This window comes from Marmota flaviventris, chromosome 3, assembly GCF_047511675.1.
Source record: "Marmota flaviventris isolate mMarFla1 chromosome 3, mMarFla1.hap1, whole genome shotgun sequence".
Classification (NCBI taxonomy): Eukaryota; Metazoa; Chordata; class Mammalia; order Rodentia; family Sciuridae; genus Marmota; species Marmota flaviventris.
In genome coordinates, this window is record NC_092500.1 from 51,248,663 (window position 1) to 51,268,814 (window position 20,152).

Below are 20,152 nucleotides of genomic sequence, written 5' to 3' on the forward strand. Positions count from 1 at the left end.
TGTGCAGAATGTACAACGAAAATGGTGTTAGAAAGCCCAGCACCTTTTGACCATGATCTGTGGATATCCTTGTATACCAAAGATAAAATTATGATAGACACCAGAGGGGGAAAATTTTCTCTAAGCTTAACTCAGCAGCCAGTGGTAGGTAGCAAAGAATAGCTAACACTATGTGGTACATTATTGATGCCAAATGCTTTTCAGCATTTCACATATATTGACCTATTTAATTTCCAAAAGAACCAATTTAGGAAGATGCTATTATTTCTATTAAAAAATTTTTTTAAATGATCTTAGTACAGTGATGTAACTTGTCTAAGGTCCCTGGCTAGTTATTGGTAAAGCCATGATTCAAACCAGGTAGTCAAGGTCAGAGTTCCCACTCTTGATTTCTTTACTCTATAGCACACGGGATATTCTGTTGGATGTCCCTAGACATTAGTCTTCACCTTTGAATATTTCTCCTTGTTCACTGCATCACTGCATCACTGTGGTCTTATTGCTTAAATGGCAACTCCTTTTCCTTGGTTTCCTCCAAGACATGGTTGACTTGCCCATTAGAAGAGCAAACATGAGTCAATCACATGGCATGGGAGGTCCTGGAGCTTCTGAGACCTCGACTCTTCTAGGAAATGTCATGGTAGTGTGTTAAAGGGCTCCTCTTTTCTCTCTTCTTCCTAGGTTCAGAGGCAGCAGACTACTATGACTCGATCTTCATCTACCATTTTCTTCCTGTGACAAGGCTGGCCTGGGTAAGGTGAGAACAGAGCCTCACATGAACAGGGCAGGTATCAAGGTGTTGAGTCAGGCTCAAAGGCAGAAAACAAGAACCCAACTTTTGCAAACTAGGTGTTGCTCTCTGACATGAGGTCTTTTCCCATTGTCCACAACTGAGTCTCAGTACAAGAGCAGAACAGACTTGGCTGGTTTAGGATGGGTGGAACCCAAATGCAGTGGGTCACACCCAGAGCCATTTCCTCCCTACTTCACAACGGGACAAGACTGCCAAGTTTTGCAGATGGCTAAATTCAGACCAGAGGTGTAGACCCCTGTTTCTGCCTTTTGATTCTCTGGTTGTTATCCATTTACACAACATATTTCAGTAGTAATTTTGATTCATTTTTTTTCTCCCCCTTTTTCCTAGATCTGAAGAGTAATGGCTCAAGAATGAGCTAACTTACTTAACTTTAAGAATTATTCCTGCTCAGTAAGTCAGGTAATGTAAATAAATCTTGAAAAGAAGCTCATCTATTCTGCCTTCTTCTCGGCCCTTGAACTTCTTATAGTTCCACTTTCCTGAAATTTCATTACAGTTGAAGTTTGCATCCTTTGCCCTTTGACTGGAGTGTTATTTTTGCTTTTTGTTCTGTTTTCATTTCTGCCCATACTTCTAAACCACCTACCTTTCCTGAATTCATCAAGAGTTGAATCCCCATATGAAATGTGACATAGGCTGAAACTCATTGTCCATGCAGCCCTAGGATTCCTTTCTAATGGTGACCTTAAAGCCCTTGGTGAGAAGGGCTACCGTGTCTCCCTGATATTGGCAAGGAGTTGAGGATACACCTGCTTTTCAGGGTAAATCAGTGAGTTTTGATTTACATAGATCTCCTTTTGGTCCAACTTTTTCGTCAGAAGTTTTGTCACTTTGTGGGCAGGAATGAGGTCTCATTGACTGTTATTGGCCCCAAACATATTAGGGATCCACTCTTACTTAAGTGCCTTGCTGAATTTTTTTGGGGGGGCATGCTCCTTGAACCTAGATATAAGTTTGTAAGATTTCTTCATATGACTTTCACAAATGTACCACTCACCGTGTGAAAACAATGCTTTAATCTATCAACAAAACCCCATAAGACCTAATTCAGAAATCATTTAATGAGGATAATCTAAAAAAAAAAAAAAAAAAAAGCAAAGAAAAAGAAAAAACTCACCAATAGTAAAATTTTTATCCTAATCATCTACTTATCCTGTTCTGGAATAATATATCTAATAATATATCTATTCTTACTTTTTCTTTTTAAAGCCAAAGATTCTCTCTTGGTTTATTTTACTTTCAAGATGAAATTGCTTCTTAGGTACTTTTCTGATAAAAACAAAGAGACTTAATAAGGGTTTTATTAAATATGTTTGGCTTCTCTATTATTAGGCTGAACTAATGATGAAGGTAAATTATCCATCCCAGAAGAAAGTGTTTTTTTTTTTTTCTCTCGAAATTCTTGCAACTTGTTACCTCAACAAATTACGTGGTTCTCTTCACATATTTTCTGTAATGTTACTATTTCTATATCTGCATGATTTTCTCCACTGTGATAGTATTTTGCAAAATCTCTCGGTCTGGGGACAACCACAGAATAAATACTTGCAGAATTCATTCTTGGCTATAGGAATGAATGAATGAGTTTGAAAAAAAATGTCAAAAAATGACAAAAAAAGAACATTTCTTCCTAGAAACAAACTTCCTCTTCTAAGACGCTAAATGGAGAAAGTATTTTTGGTAACTCAAACCAGAAATTTTTGCTTGCTAAAAAAATACTATGATTCTTCATAATTAGCAATTGAAATGTAAAGATGACCTTGAAGTTGATAGTAGAATGATTCTCAGATAATGGTTTTCACAGAATTATAAGACTCTTATTTAGGAGAAGTTTTGTGGCTTTTGTTTCTTATTCTTTTCCCCAAACCTCTGGACCTCTCTCTGAATGTTACTTCAAAGATAACTTGCTTTGTCAGTTACTTCCCTTACAAACCTTGCAGATGTTAGCTCAAAGAAAAGATTCTGTGGTTTTAAACTATAGCCTGTCCTTCCTTTATATTTCTTCTGTGGAATTCAATGTCAGATCTTTCAATGGGAACTCAAGACAGTGGATATAAGGGTATGACATTTAAAAACACACTTCATGTCAGTAGGTGCACAGGTGTGACCACATGATAAGCAAGAGGTGTTAACGAAATGACTTGTAACTATCTCCCACTTTGACCTGTTTTGACCAAACTTTATTATTTATTTAATGGAATTGTGACAAAGAGGAGGAAATCAAAACACGTGGGGATCACAGAGGCTGTTATGTTTATTGTGCAGAACAGACAGTGATAATCCACTAGAGAAATTTTTTATTTTCAAACAAGCAAGCGATTCAAAGTACAATCATAGACAGCAATTCTACATGAAGAACAAAGAATAAAGTTAGAAGACACTCGAAGGAACAGGGAGAAAGTCAACTGCAGTTAAACGTCTTGATACTTTTCTCCTGCAAACATACCTAACTTGCAGAAATGGTAGAAAAGTAAAATGTCCAGTCTTACTTAGCTGCGACCAACAACAGCAAAGAACAGTCCTATAAAATTTATCTCCCACAAAAATAAACTATATATATAAAAATTTTATGATGTTCTTACTGTTCCATTGGCCACAAGCTTTTTTTTTTTCAGTATGAAAAATGAGGTATACTGGGACGTAAGAGGTAGTAGTGTGTTTTGATTGTACAACATACAGGAAATAAAAGAGTAACTTCAGAGATGGAAATTGCTAGGTGCTCCGAGTTTGGCCAACATGAGCAATTGCTTCAGTTTTATGAGCTGGCCAATGAGGTTTCTAAAAAACCCATCCAAAGATATGGAATGGGACTTTTATTTTTATGAGCCACTGTTTATTTGATTATTTAATGCACAGTTAACAGTCATGTTGAGTTTTAATTCTCTCCATAGCTCCTTTGGTGATTCACAACAGTGAGCGATCTGCCAGTCTCAGAGAGGTATGTGGCCTTTGAAATTACCTCCCTGAAGCGGCTAGAAGAGAGATGGTTTTGAGTTTCATTTGGCTTCAGTACAAAAAGTCATACTGACACAAGCCGTCATGAGAAACTACCTCCTGGCCCAGTGGATAATACCATGTTAAAAAGTCAGCACACTCACTAGGAGAGAAAGGCATAAAAACTCTACATAAGAAGCGTTCAAAATAAATCTGGCTGAGACATATTACAAAAATCACATTTGTGTAAAATACATGAAAATATCTGTCAAGCATTTTCTTATATTCAACTAATCTTAAAAACACATATCTTTTGATTGCATTAGGCAAAAACTGAGCTTGCTGCATCTTACCTACAAAGCTTCAAGTTTCTTTGAAGGTTGGCTTTATTTTACTTATTTTTGCAAAAGTATGCAATAATGTGTTCCTTTCTATCAAATGTCTTACAAAAATCGTTTTGATTAGGGATAGCTGCAGTTTGAACTATTTCAAACACTGGAGTAAAAAAAAATGAACGCTGCAAGTAACAAGTTCATTCCTTTTGAAGTCTGGAGGTAGCTCTTTGCAAGTCAATTAGTCCATTTCCTTAAACAGTTCATTTGAGGTACAGACTTGGAGGGTAATATTTAAACATTACAGTCAAATTTGTTTTGTGATGTGTAGTGTGATTGAGAAAAATTATCCTTAACAACCTAGGAGCGACTTGGTTAAAAACATACTCAAGTTAATGTAGAAATCTAGCAGAGAAGCTGAAACAAGTATTTGTAAAATTTTAATTAAAAAAAAAATCATAGGAAAACACATAGCCATGCTGAAACAGAATAAGGAGATTGCTTCTTTAACTGTAATGAAATGTACAAAAAGAACTGCAGATGATTGGAATCACCTACCCAGTAAGATTTTTATCTTGCATTGCTTGTGTATAGCAGCATGTAATAAGACTGTAAATTGAATGTAACATTCAGAGGTAGTATTGAGTAGTGAGGATATTGCATCTCTGGCTAAAAGTGCAGTTTGAATGAAGAGATGGTGAACGGAAACCAAAGTAGAACACCTTGGTCGACCATCTTATGTCAAAATGCATTACTTGAAGTAACACATAGGCGCTTAATTTGAGGTAAGTGGTATTTAGGTCTTTCATGGAAACTGATACACAATGGCGGGGGGGAAGGGGGAGAGAGAGAGAGAGAGAGAGAGAGAGAGAGAGAGAGAGAGAGAGAGAGAGAGAGAGAGGAGAGAGAGACTGCTTTTTTTCCTGCTTTTAAAACTGTTTAACTATAGCAAAAGAAATTTAGATTTCGCTCCTCCCACCTAATCATTCAGGTGAGTTCATCATGCATTATTGTTGTACCTTTTCGTTAAATTACAAAGAGGATAATTTTACTTGTCTAGGTTCCTTAAAATGCTTTGAGACTGACAAGTATTATTTATTGCTTAAAATGGCATTTGGCTCTATAAGAAGTAGATTTCCTGAAAACGAAGTGGTGTCTTGGGAAAAAAAAAAAAAAAAAAAACCCGAATGCTATGAGTAAATTTATTACTCCTGCTGATATGTGTGATATCCATAAATATAGGAGTTGGCAACATTTATTTGCTTACTTCCCTTTTTGAAAAATGAACATAACCTTTTCTGGCTTTACTAGCTGAATGAAAGGATACATCAGCATTTCGTCTCATTTAGAAATTAAAAAAAAGTTAAAAATCATCAAGTAAGTGTCTACAAGATTATACGAGATAGAGAGAGTAGTATCTAGTCCTTATCTTTGGTGTTCTAAACAGGCTTCACTACGGGGCGAGCGGGTGGGGTGGTGTGTGGGGTGGTGTGAGGTGTGCGCAGAGCCACACACCGTTTTCCTATACAAATGCCCGGTGTCACCAGAGTGACACATTTCTTGTTTGCATGCAGCGCAGTGACTCACTAAACCCAACTCAAGAGTTTTTTCTCACCCACCCATTCTTGCTTATCTGATCAACTAACTATTAGTAGGTTAAGGGAAAAAAAAAAGAAAACAGTTATTACAAGTTGCATTGTTAAAACTGTGTCCCCTGTGTTTACAGCAGTTTTTCACTAAACCTGGGACTGTGAAGGGATTACAAAGAGAGTGATTAATATAGTCCTTTTTAAGGTTACGTGATTTCGCCCCGCCCCGCCCCCGCCCCTCGCCCGCCCCGCCCCTCACCCGCCCGCCCCGCCCCGAAGAAAGTGGAAAGACCATGGCCATAGAGAGTAAGTGGTCACTGCAGTGTCTTCTCCCTTCGAAAGATCCAACTGCTGCTGAGGTAGAAATCGAACGCTGGCGCCACCTAGTCCTCCTCCGCCGACTCTTGGGAGGATGTCTCTTCAGTCTCCTCCTGCAACACACAAGGGCACAGGGTTAGCCACCCCGGGGGTCCCCTGCGCGCTGCTCCTACCCGCAGAGCAGAAGGTGACCAGTTCCCACTGCACATTAAGCTTGTTCAAAAGCGCATCCAATGGTGGGCCAGCCCTGGTTTCCAGGGCTTCTTGCCCTGTCATTGAGGAATCAAGGTGTTGTTTTTTCCCAGAGCCCTCCCTAGCCCCTGTTGACTTAAGGCTTGACATCATGGCGGCTGGTCAGCAAATTCAATTGTTTGCAGTCCCGGAGACTGTCAGGCCAATGTAAGCCAATGTACTCACTAATTAGAGTAAAAAAGAAATGGATAAAATTTTTACCCCCGACAGCACGCCAGTCATCAGTTTTAAAAACCCACCAACAAGTACAAAAAAAAAAAAAAAATGAAGTTATGGGGATCTTAAGACATAAATAAACCCATCCTCCAGATTCGGGTGATGATAGCTGGTATTTCTACAGTGATTACTAGATGCTTTTAGGTACTGTCTGTTACTACCCCTGTTTTACCAAAACAACAGACAAGTCCACGTGCCCAAGTTTGAGCCAAGTCAGATGGGTGTCAGAATCTGTGTGGCCTCTAGGCCTTGTGTGGAGGTGGGCAAGAGCACCAGTGGACACCAAGAAAAGAGCCATAAGGGTACTGAGAATTTCCTTTCCAGGCTATATCCTCGTTTTTGCATTTATTGTAGCACATTTTGAGACAATGACCGAATTTGGCATAGCTGTTCAATCTCAATACTAAATCCATCCACATCAGCCAAACATTTAACGGTGGGCTGGCCAAGCAAAGAAAATCTAATATATATGTTTTTGAAGGGCCTCCTCTTCATATAAATCTAACTCCTCCTTCCCTTTTCCTTTTTCTGATTCCTTATGGCTCTGGAATTTGCAAGCCGGCTCGAGCAGCAAAGTTCTCTTTACTTTTGCTTATTTAACAAATGTGCAGTACCTTTCAGGACATGGGTGGTAAAGCGGAGACAATAAACATTTCTGATAAAAGCGTCGTTAGTGAGAGGATGATTTTTATCAAATGCTGCACACTGTCTCCTAAGATGGCATGTGAAAAAGATCTGGGAGAAGAGGTAAACATTTACTCTCGCAGCAAAACTGAGCCACTTTAAGGATGGCCAGCTTAAAACAGCTTATAACAGCCTTCATACTTTAATAGATTCGATTTTCCACATGGCTTCATTTTGTCTGGGTGGCTAACTGACACAATTTATACCTCTCTTCCTTTCCCAGGTCACTACAGTACACCATTCAGTAAAGCATGCCTTAGAGCTTGAGTGCATTAGATGACCAAACTTCCATTCATTAGCGTCTGAAACACTTCAGCTGTGAAGGAGCTCCTAAATGCTACCATGTGTGACGCTTTTGCGTAAAAGCAGCAAACGAGACAGAAAAAGCCCCCATGAACCGGCCACTCACACACCCCCATTGAATGTGCACCCACACATGCACACACTCATACGCACTCTAGACTGGACTCGAATCACAGGCCACTGCTAATTGCAAACCCTCTGCAAAAGGTTTCAAACATTCTCTTTCCCCCAAAGACTGAGAGAGCTGTAAATCCTGGGAATAAACACACATACAAATGAATGGATTACAGCTTAAAAAATATAACCACGGCAGCATCCAGTCATGAGATTTCACACCGGTTTTGTTTAGTCTGCTTTGGGTTTTGTGGGAAATGTGGAACATATGAAGCTACCTCCTCTCTCCCCACCAGCCCCCAAACTGCGGGCTTCACATATTTAAGCAGCAGGTTTATACCTCTTGACGAGGCAACAGGCCATGACCCTGAGATTCTCTGTGGAGTCCTGGTCACAAAGGAGGATGTAGCATGATCAAAGCCATGGACAGACGAAAGAGAGGCAAGCCAAGGAGCAGCTGCCCTGTGACCTTGTCTTTTCACTTAATATTTAAATTCCAGAAAGTCACTAAGCTGTTCGGCAGATACACTCTTTGTCTGCTCCCAAAGGACTCCACTTCTCATTATGACACGAGGTGTGGACTTGGTTTACTACTCAGAAACAGACCACAGAGTACGGGCTGGCAGGTATATTTTATTCCATCTTCTCACAGTTAACAAATTAATAGAGCCCAGTCAAGCTGGAAAACCTCCTGCATCTAGCTGTGATTAGTCCATCTCTGTTTGATTTTCCTCCACTATCTGGAAACCAAAGTACTTCAAAATCCGGAAGGAAATAGAATTTTCAGGCCATGAACTTACAAAGACCTTGTAGTGGATGGGATGTGATCAGCTTTTCAAAACATTCCCAGAAACTTTGCTTGATTTGAGCTCCTGAAACTCCTGATAATCAAACCCTTTAGACACAACTCAGCCGAAAATGACTGTCGTAGGTATTGTTTCCTTTACTTAACAGTTCTTAACATGGGTAGTTGTTTTATTTATGTATCTTTCTGCTGACCTTGAAATTCTTTGGCTAGTAACTATCAGTTAGTACTGGGAATGTAACTAGGAGATCAGGGTGAGGGTCTCACTCCATTAAACTTTTGGTGGCAATGTTGCTCTCACGTGCTCAGCACGATGGTTTTCTCAAATGTCTAGTTAGTGGAGAGCTCTCTCTTCTTGGCATGGTCTCTACTGGCCACCCTCCAAAGGAAGGCATGGCTGCCAAGCGGATGATGCTGGCGGGGCGTTGGCACTTCCCACGTCTGCAAACTTCAGTTCTCACCTCTCTAGTGACCTGGCCTTTTGCTTGATGTGTGGCTGCGGTGTCACAAATGTGTATGCAATTAAGAGAAGAAAAATCCTCCCTGTCTGGAACAAAGATAAGGTTGGAAAACCCACCCTCTGGTCTCCTAGGTGTCACAGCCTGCTTAGACTTTCACACAGGGTGCTTCTGCGGTGCAAAGAGTAGACAGAAACAAAGGATATGGGGAATAAGCAGCTGAGTCTGGAATTCCCAAAGAATCTTTTTTTTTTTTTTTTCCACAGCTGAGTAAAGTTGGTAGAGACCCCTGGGCTTCAATACTGTTTTAACTTATCATAGACAACCGTTTGCACTTCCAGATATTTTCAGAGTGCTTTCATGTTTGCAACTTACTGCAGAAGGACCTGTAAGTGCATGCAGCTCCTCAACAGCAGTCTTGAAGTAATAAGGGGATTGAAATACTGTGACCAAGAGCTGCACACATCTCATTAGGGGCAAGTTGATGGGGTGGGAAAGCCAAACAGCAGCTCTCCGGTCAAGAAGGCTTACCTGTTGGAATGGGGCTTCAGGAATGTTGTGATAAAAGGACTTTTCAGAAAGGAAGTGCACAGTGACATTTTTATGAGCACCAGCCACTAAAACCTCTAAACACTGAACAGTTCCCAGCCGTTCACACAGGTACTTTACAAAGACAACTGAGGCTGCACCACGCTGGGGTGAAATGTGTGTTTTTTTGGCAGAAAACTGATGAGAGGGGGGAAAAGGGAGTGGGCAGAGTTAGAGAACTATATTTTTATTATAGCTATTGGAAAACTGCACTCGTTTTGCCTTAGTTTTCCTTTTGTTCATGGGGGAAAAAGGGGGAGGGATTTAATAAATGTAACTCTTTCATTGCTTTGGCTAAGCTTGGAAAAAAAAATCCCCACTAAAACCAGAAATTACAGTTTGCATATAATGCTATTCTTTCAAGTTGATTCAACAGGATGCATGTGCTACATATCTCTGGGCACACTTTGGCTAAGTTATTTAAAAAGGAGAAAGAAGACAATCTAATATTCAACCTTAACTCCTATGCTTGATGGATTCTTAAAATATCTTGAGTTTCATCATGGATCTTACCACACAAGCATGGGTAAGGGAGTAACACGGGAAGGACGTTCAGTATTTAAGGCTGAGAGCTGAAGCTCTGGGTTTAATTTTCAGATGCAGACTAAACAGCAGATCTGTAGTAGAAGAGAGGCCAGTAAATCCTACATGAAACTGGGAAGGGGAACCGCTCTCCCTGTAAACTTTAGGGGTTGTGTCGCCACGGTACCCCTCTGTCTGTGTAATTAGGAGGGCAAAATCATAGAGGTCCACATCAGGTTTAATAAGTCCTCTTTTTTAAAAAAAATTCATAATTACAAAGAATTCTGCAACTTCTATCATATGATGCTGCAGGCCAGAAATACTATTGTAATTTAAGCTGTCCCACCAATACATCTACAAATACCTGGATATCAAGAAAGGGGAAGTGACATTCTTTTTGTCATTTTAATATGTTCAACTCCTTAAGGTCTAGGAAAATTCTCCTTAAGAATTTTTGTGTTCCCAATTATCTCCAGTCATTCCAGTCAGAACAGAAATAAAAGGTTTTCTTCCTCATCAGCAAGGGGCCCGGAACCAATTTTTCAAGTTTCATCTGTAGCTAAGAGACCCACAAGGCCACAAAGCCAAGTTTTTCTATTTTTTCTGTCAGATATTTTAATTTAAAATGGATTGAGGCTGTTTAACTTCATGGAAAGTGATTATTTCCTTCCACTAGGAAAACTTTATAGCAGATTTTTAAAAACCATGTTAAATGGAACATATATAACCTGGCAAGTACAAGGAATTCTGATGGAAATGCTAGGAGGGAAATATGCTTTTCTAAAGGAGATTTGAGAAGTTGGGATATTTACAGCATTTGTACTGATCTTTTCTTTATTTTAGCTATATGTACGTAACAAGACATGAGTGGCAGCATTGCTTTGTATGTGTTACCAGCAATGCCATAATTGGCTCTAAGTTCTTATGGGGCATGATTGGTGTAAAAGGGTGGATCTTAGATGCCACTGGCCACAAATGCCCACCATGCCACCAAGGGCTGTGTAACTATTGCTTTGCTCCCACTGTGTCACACCAGTAATGGCAATACCTGTCTAATGGCACTGTGGGGTTGCATGAGGAAAAAAAAAAAAAGGTGAGAACTATTATTCAACAATTCTCCCAAAAGAGAATAAAATGTCTTAGATTGCTAACAAGCACTTCTGTTTGTCTTCTCTGTGCCCTTAACAGAGTTCCGGTACTGAAAATAACGCCACCCAGGTATCACTGGTCCCCAGGATACTACAAACTTCTCAGTATTGGTATCAAAAGCTAATTTAAAAAAATTTCTTTTTGAGATTAAGAGTTACATTTTTCAAATAGGGAAATCATTTTATGTATAAACTAATTGCAAGTTTCAGGAGTCAGAATTTCTTTCTTTTTTTGGAGGGGGGGAGGTACCAGGTAGACTAAGGGGTGCTTAACAACTGAACCACATCCCCAGTGAGTTTTTATTTTATTTTTTATTTTAAGGCTGTAAGTTGCATAGGGCCTCGCTAAAATGTTGAGGCTTCCTTTGAACTCGAAATCCTCCTGCCTTAGCCTTCCAAGCCTCTGGGATTACAGTATGTAAGGAGTCACAATTTCTGAGGATTGCAGGCTTGATCAATTTTTCCATGCCAGTTCCAGTTCTTATGGAAGAATTCTTACACTTGAAAAATAATTAAGATGTAGGGAAAGGATTCTTGCATGAAGAAATCTTTCAGGGGAAGGGAATTTATTTCACTATTTCCAAAACTGTTCAGCAATGTTCTTATTTTCATGCCATGTGGCTAGGTTGAGCTGTTTCATGGTTCTATTCCAGGCATGCTTACTGATGGCAAAGGCTAGGAGAAGCTGTTGCCCTTCATTTTCTACTTGTATTAACTTTTGCTTAGCTGCTGTATTTGTTGTCAAGAAACAAATTATCCACTTCTGAATTTTTATCATAGTTGCACCTATCTTCCATTATCCTGTGTTAAGAGTTTATGAAAATATCAATATTCACAGTTAAGTCAACAAATAATTACTCAGTGGACAGTTGAGGGACTAGTAAACCTTTTCTGTATATAAAGGAAATATCATAGACAAAGCCACCTATGTCTATTCAATCATGAAGGATTTTCTTAGAAAGATCAGGTTTTAAGACCAGGTACTATTTGTTCCCTACTAATTTGGGTCAGAATGTTTGGATAATAAGAAGAAAGTTTAGATATTGAATAAATAAATGGTTTTGATTCAGCTCACCTCCAAATACAGAGGACAAGCCTTCTGCAATATGAACAGGAAAAGCAAGCAGACATTGCCATGTCATGCTGAGCCTAATCCACAGACTTCCACACAGTTAAAAGCTGTCATACTTATAGAAAACTCTAATAGCAAATCTGTCAAGTCCAGAAGTACTACAGTTTGCCTTTTAGAGTTTTATAAATTGCCTCAAATTCAGTGATGTTCTTTCCCTTCTGTTAGAATTTATCTTTACAAGACAGTGCCTGCCAAAAAACAGTTGACTTCGTCTTGCCAATATTCCTTTATTACAACTGTTAGCTGAGCTAATGACTTCATCTGTTTTTGGTTAATAATCATTTTGATATGCTTCCTTTGCCCTCCAATTTCCCTGTGCTGCTATGTCCTTGAGCTACTTTACTGAGGATTAAATGATAGTTTCTATTTTGCTCTCTCCTTTTCCCTTGACCTCTGCAATGCCAGAGGTCAGAGGTTAAATCAAAAAGTATTTCCTATATAACAAAATAGTACCACTCAGGGCAACCTTGGATATGATCCTTCATGTTTTTCCACTTGGTACCAAACATTTACTGGCCCACAAAATGTTTTACCAGCTTGAAAGAACATAAGTAGGAAAATAAATAAATCAGTACTCTTTGTGACTTAGGTGGTATAAATCACGATGCCCCCTGAGTGAGCAGACGAGTAACTGTTTGCAAGTCTGATTTATTATGAACTATTTACTGCATTGGCCAAGGTACCATGTAAAAGATGAGTGTTAGAGTAAGAATGCTTTCTCCTTTCTCCTTCTTTCTTTGTGTGTCTAGACTGAGAGCCCCCAGTAAAAATGCTTTCTTTGAGAACAAGATGCTGACTGCAATTCATCAACTTGCTTGTCCCAAAATGAAATCTCTCATTTTGCTCCAAACAATGTTTAGGTTGTCTGAAATATAAACATCCTTAAAACTGCCATTGAAGTCTCTGTAAAAACATTCAACATTTTTCTTTAAGGGGGGAAAAATCCCATGATAACCAAGGCTTACTGAGATTTCTTTGCCCAGGTGCATGCCACCCACAGAAGATGTTCCTTGCAGGTAAAAAAACTCTATTTTGAAACAGAAAGCTTTTTTTCTAGTCTTTTATGAAGTACAAATTTTCCAATTCTCTCATTGGGAAATTGAAAAGAACAGGTTTATACCTGTCCTAATTGCTACAGTACAGCTTGCCAGGACTTCATAACAATGGGGAAAGTAGGATTCACACATGAAGAATGGCTGGGAATTTTATTTTATTTTATTTTTTTAATTTTTTATTGTTGGCTGTTCAAAACATTACATAGTTCTTGATATATCATATTTCACACTTTGATTCAAGTGGGTTATGAGCTCCCATTTTTACCCCATATACAGATTGCAGAATCACATCAGTTACACATCCATTGATTTACATATTGCCATACTCGTGTCTGTTGTGTTCTGCTGCCTTTCCTATCCTCTACTATCCCCCCTCCCCTCCCCTCCCCTCCCCTCCCCTCCCCTCTTCTCTCTCTGCCCCCTCTACTGACATTCATTTGTCCCCCTTGTATTATTTTTCCCCTTCCCCTCACTTCCTCTTGTATGTACTTTTGTATAACTCTGAGGGTCTCCTTCCATTTCCATGCAATTTCCCTTCTCTCTCCCTTTCCCTCCCACCTCTCATCCCTGTTTAATGTTAATCTTCTTCTCATGCTCTTCGACCCTACTCTGTTCTTAGTTACTCTCCTTATATCAAAGAAGACATTTGGCATTTGTTTTTTTAGGGATTGGCTAGCGTCACTTAGCATAATCTGCTCTAATGCCATCCATTTCCCTGTAAATTCTATGATTTTGTCATTTTTTAATGCAGAGTAATACTCCATTGTGTATAAATGCCACATTTTTTTTATCCATTCGTCTATTGAAGGGCATCTAGGTTGGTTCCACAGTCTTGCTATTGTGAATTGTGCTGCTATGAACATCGATGTAGCAGTGTCCCTGTAGCATGCTCTTTTTAGGTCTTTAGGGAATAGACCGAGAAGGGGAATAGCTGGGTCAAATGGTGGCTCCATTCCCTGGCTGGGAATTTTAAAAACTTGTTTTCCCTTTGGGTAGGGCCAAGGTAAGTAAAAATATCTGAATTATATAAAAGGAATCACTTCTAATTTCAGTCTAACGCTTTAAAACGGGAACATCAAGGAACGATGTCATATGATAAACTAGCCAAGCCTTTTTAGAAGTCCAAGATACGGATTTATTTTAACCAAAATAAAATCTCGAGAAACAAAACTTCTTTCCTTTATCATTAATAATAACCTGATACCTTTATGGTGTTCCTTTATGAAAATAAAAAGAAGGAAAGAAAAACCTGTCACCATTTGCTTCTCAAGTTAAGGACGGAATCCATATAGCTGACTGCTTCAAATTGCTCAAGAGCTAGCTAGTTTCTACTTATTTCTAATTAGCTAACTTCCATTTATTGCTTATTTTATCACTTTAAAGAAACACAGTCGAACAGTACATCTTGTTTTTAACTGGCTTTGGAATTTAGAAAAAAAGTTTATGAGAAAATTGCACATTTTCCCCTTTAGACTTTTAAGGGATGATTATCCTTCCCATTAGGATTATGGGACACACTGGAGGTTTGCAACTAATGGCATCTGGTGTATTTTCCAAATATAAGCGCCCACAGTGGAGCTTCCCTTAATTTTTGATTCCTTTCTAGGAACAGAATGTACTTCTAGACACAAACCCAAACATATAAGTAGATGTTGAAAATTATGATAAATATAAAAATCTTCTCAGAATGATGTTTGCTATTTTGCATTCTCAAATCTCTGAGGTTTCAGAACTTGATAGCATAAGCCCATAGAATCTTTGTAATTCCACATACATGTGACATACATGCAAGGAAGCCACTGACTGCTCTAATCCTATTGATAGGATTTAACAATTACTATACCATTTCCCTTAGTTAAAAAAAATCCTTATTTTTGAAAACATGCAACAAAGACAGTAGTTTTAAATAAATCAGAATTTTCAAATTTTGGAGAATACAAATCTCAGATGAAAAACAGCCATCCAAAATAAGTCAGAACATAATAATACCTTCTGGAATTCATATAATTATGACTCTCTCATAATGTTCTGAGATTTAAGTAAGAGGCAGTTATTATTCTATTTCCTAGATGGATAAATAGGACAAAAACAGATTAATGTGCCCACTGATGGGACCAAATAAAAAAAATCTAGGTCTCCTTGAACACTGCTGAGCCCATTTCTTTACATGTAAAATATTTAATTGTGCTAAAACCTTCACCACCTCAAAGCTGGATCTGAATGTAACTCCTCAAAGTGCTTTTGATGAAGAAAGGATATGAGGTTGAGTTAATCCAGATTGCCACATGGAAAAGCCATCTGGGAGGGTATTTTGAAAGAAACAGATGGAAAAGGAAGAGATTCTTTCAAATGTAGTGTAAAATTTACATTATCCTCCACGAACTTCCATGTAGTCCCCATGTTTATATAATTCATCACTATGTCTTTAGACAATATAAATTAGGTAGTCCAATGAGCTCATATTCTTTTTTTTTTTTTCCTAATTCGAAGTCTGAGCTCCTCTCCTTTAAAGGACAAATTTGGAGCAGGGTAAAACAGTGGTAAAAGAGCCAGATTGATCAACACAATCCACTTGTGACTTCTTTGAAATTCCTGACTCTGGGGGAAAAAAAAAATCTGTGATTTCATTTAGGCTTTTTGGAGTATTAAAGCCCAATTTGCATTCAGTTCCAGATACGTTAATGATCTCTACTGTGATATATCTGTTCTTGCGTCTCTATTTGCCATCCATCTCATCTCTAACATATTCTTTTCTTTAATGAATGTTTCCGTTTTCCCTTCTACAACTAAATAACAAAATAAAACAAAACAATAAGAATTCACTCTTCAGGAAATCATCCCCTTAATAACTCAGGACATTCTACTCATTTATCTGTCTTTCCTATCTGTCCTATGTATACTGACATTCTGTGGTCATTTGCTCAACAACTGTTCAAACATCTTCTCATGTATTTTCATTAAATATCTTCATCCTAGCTACACATTAAGACTGTGTAGGGAGTTCACAGAAAATACTCATGCTTGTGTCTCCAGGCCAAATAAACAGAATTAATGGAGAGTAGGGCCAGTGGTATGTAAGTCAATGTTTAATAATTTGCTTTCCAAGAAAAAAAAAGTCTAGATTTGCAGCATTTGTCAATTTCCAGAGTGTAAATATTCTCACCATAGTGGATTTCCAGCTACCTGCTCCAGTACCCCACTGAATAGGATGCAAGCATCTCTCTCTCTCTCTCTCTCTCTCTCTCTCTCTCTCTCTCTCTCTCTGATTCTAGTACTCAGAGAAGTTTAAGAACCTCAGAGTTAGATTACATCTTTCTCTGATGCATGACTCTGTTCAACTGATCTTCCCTACAACACCAAGAGTAGAGTTGGAATCCATATTTTCAACAGACCCTCTACAGTTCATAGTCCACCATGCAACAGTGAATACTGCAGTATTCACTGACTCAAATGCATAGAATTGTCAATTCACTTTCTCTTGATTTTGTTCCTGATAAAGGATGAAAGGCTAAATATATTTGGGATCTTCTATTGAAATATCCACTTTTTGTTTATATTTTGTTTTCTCTCAGAATGCTTACAAACACTGAGTATTTTTAGTGTCCACCTACTCCCACTGCGGGCTGCTAGGTTTGGAATCAGTAACGATGATGATTTTTTTTTTCATAGTAGCTCTGCTTTTATCCCCTCAAAATACAGGGTAATTATCTGAATTCACTTTCCTGGGATTCTTACTTGTGTTTAAAAGCTTCAACTTTCTTCCAAGCAGCATTTTAAAGAATAGTAGTATCTAGAAGACTACCCAAGGGTCTCTTCCAGGCAAGGCAAGGGAAAAAGCTTCTACAGTATTTTAAATTATAAAAAGGAGATCTACAAGGAACTTGATAACATCATGATACTGCTTAATGGCTTACTTCAGTAGGTTTTCTGTAAGACACCTCCTCGGTGTCTATTTAGATCCAGAAGGAAAGAGCATAGCAGTACATTCTTATATTTTAATAGTTTACATTCACAATCATGATTAGTTTCTTCTTCAGTTTGTCTTCTTCAGTAGATATTTCCTCAATAAACGTGAATTTTATGCTTCTGCATATAGAATGTAGTTATGACAAACAGCTCCAGGCATATAGTAAAGTAAATCAAAAGTAAAGCTGGTTCCTAATTTTAGTGTTGTCAAAGACTTCAGAGACTATGATTCCTTCATGAAAGCAAGACCTGGGAATTCATTAATCTGCAAAATCACTAAAACTTAATTTCCTAGTTTCCCAGTCTAGTTGGGGGTGTTTTAGGGTCACCAGATGTTACAGAATAACTCAATGAACAAATTTTTTTCCCCCGTCATTATTCAAACAGTAATTTGCAACTCTTAAGTGCTGTATCAAGTCAAAGGGATATAAACAGCCAAGTGGGAAGGATAAAATTTGATATTTGAGAATTGATAAAGCAGGGGCTGGAGATACAGCACAGTGGTTAGGGTCCCCAGTTCCACCACCACCAAAAAAAACAAAATAATGTAGTATACATAAGGTTAAATATTAATTTTACATGTGAGATACTGTGTTTTGTTTAAAAGTACTTATATTTGCTTTTACACTGAAGACCTTGATATTTTAGGTTTTTAGTGACACAATCTCAGACTATGTATTCCTGAGCTTTTACAACACATTTTCAAGAATATTTCAATACCAACATGATCACAACTAGAAAAGTATCAAAGGTTTAATTTGGGAATCTTTTTTTCAGTATGAATTTTACTTTACTTCTTATACTATCTGGAAATGAAAAATAAAAATGATCATATTTTACCTGAGCAGGCTTCTTCTGAACGACTTGTTGTGGCTAAGGGAAAAACAGAAACAAAAACACAAATGAAAGTCATACTCTAAAAGAAAACACACACAATGAAAAAAATCAAGTACGTACATTTTAAATGTAGATGAATGTTTACAAAGCAAAGAAGAAAATTTAAAGTTTAAATGGTTCATCTAAGGTTAAAGGGTGCTTATTCATAATCTCTGTGTGTAAATACAATGTAGGTCACCTCAATGAAAATGATGCTCAATTAAAGCCTGGCATACAAACCAACTATACTGAAATAAGCTTACCCTTATTTGAAATACTTTGCTTTTAGTCTGGATATCACAACATTTAAGCAAAGGATCTAATTTTTTTAATATTTGGATTTTTAAAAATAGCTCTACTGAGATAAAATTTACATAACACACAACTCACCTATTTAAAGTATATAATTCAAAAAAATTTTAGTATATTCAGAGAGTTCTGCAAACATTATCCCAATCTAATTATAAAGGCCTTTCATATCCCCTAAAAGAAACCCTGTATTTATCAGTGGTCTCCCCATTCCTTCCCAACTTCCCTAGCTATTTTTCCATGTCTGACCAGCCATGAATCTACCTTCTGTCTTTATAAATATGCCAACTCTATATATTTAGTGTAAGAAGAATCATACGATATTCATCTTTTGTGTCTGGCTTCTTTCTCTGGCGTAGTGTTTCATAGGGTCATTCATACTGTAGCATCAGTAGTTCATTCCTTTTTATGCCAAATAGTATCCCGTTGCATACATGTACCACCATCCTCAGTTGATGAACATTTGGGCTATTTCCATCTTTTGGCTATTATGAGTAATGCCTCTATGAACATCTGTATGCAAGTTTTAATGTGTATGTATTTTTATTTCTCTTGGGTAACCTAGGAGAAGAAATGCTGGGTGATATGGCAATTCTTTTTTTCCACTTTTTGGAACAGCTGCCTGATGGTTCTCCAAAGCAGCTGCAAAATTTTACACTCCCATCAGCAACATATGAGAGTTCCAATTTCTCCACGTATGTGCCAATGCTTGTTATTGTCTGTCTTTTTTTATTATAGACATGAAACGGGGTGTGAAGTCGAATGTCATTGTTCTAATTTGAATTTCCCTCATGACTAATGATGTTGAGCATTTTTTCATGTGCTTATTGGCCATTTGTGTATCTTCTATAAAGAAATGTTTATTCAACTCCTTTGCTCATTTAAAAAATTGGGTTATTCATCTTTTCATTATTGAGTTGTAAGAGTTCTTTTTATGAATGGGATACAAGTCCTTTATCAGATATATGGTTTGCAAATGTTTTCTCCCATTCTGTAAATTCGTGTACTTTCTTGATAGTATCATATGAAAAACATTTTGTTGTATCTACATCTCTCTATATATTTAATTATATGTGTAGGCCAAAACTCTCCTCTCTTGAGTGAAACATCTGAGGGCAATCTTTTCCCTTGCTTAAATTAATTTTCCAATAGAGTTATTAAAAAATATTTGTTTCTCTAGTTTCACGAAAGGCAAATTTAAAGTCTCAGCTTTTAAATGGATTATTTCCAGTTCTTGCTCTCAGGTCTGAATATAAGCCTTTTTCATTCCACCTATATATCACTGAGATCCGCCAATACATTGAGCCACTCTGATGTGGAGAGTGACACGCTTTTATGGTACAAGCAAAAGAAACAGAATTGCTACAGTTCTCCAAGTAACAGAAGCTGGGTCAAATTCACGATAGCATAAGCACCTATGCATTTTCTGTCCTCTCACAGTTTTTGTGGTGTTGTGGTGTTCTATTGCCGCATATTAAAGATGTTAAATAAAATTATCAGAATTTAAAAAAAAGACACATGATAAAAATAAAATAACCAGCAAGATACTTCGGCTCACTTAAAAAAAAAAAATCTCCCTGGTCTCTTTAAATGGCCTTAGAGATGATGTCATCATAAAAGCCCAGGTTTTGAGACTTTTCCCCAGGTGGAATGGAATCAAGGATAACTAGGACTTCTAGCGTGTGCTGAGAGTATTCATTTCAAAAGGGTCATTTGTAAGAACAGACTACTTTT

At 37.8% G+C, this 20,152-nt stretch overlaps 1 protein-coding gene across 1 annotated transcript in view; it reads right to left on the reverse strand.

Moving 5' to 3' along the window:
• Positions 1-5,952: 5,952 nt before the first annotated feature.
• Hmga2 (high mobility group AT-hook 2) overlaps positions 5,953-20,152 on the reverse strand; it is a 120,447-nt gene continuing 106,247 nt past the window's right edge. The window contains exons 4-5 of the mRNA XM_027929294.2: positions 18,074-18,106; positions 5,953-6,103 (exon numbers count right to left, since the gene is read on the reverse strand). Coding sequence (XP_027785095.1) covers positions 6,056-6,103; positions 18,074-18,106 — 81 coding nt within the window. The 3' untranslated portion in view covers positions 5,953-6,055. The remainder of the gene's footprint in view (positions 6,104-18,073; positions 18,107-20,152) is intronic.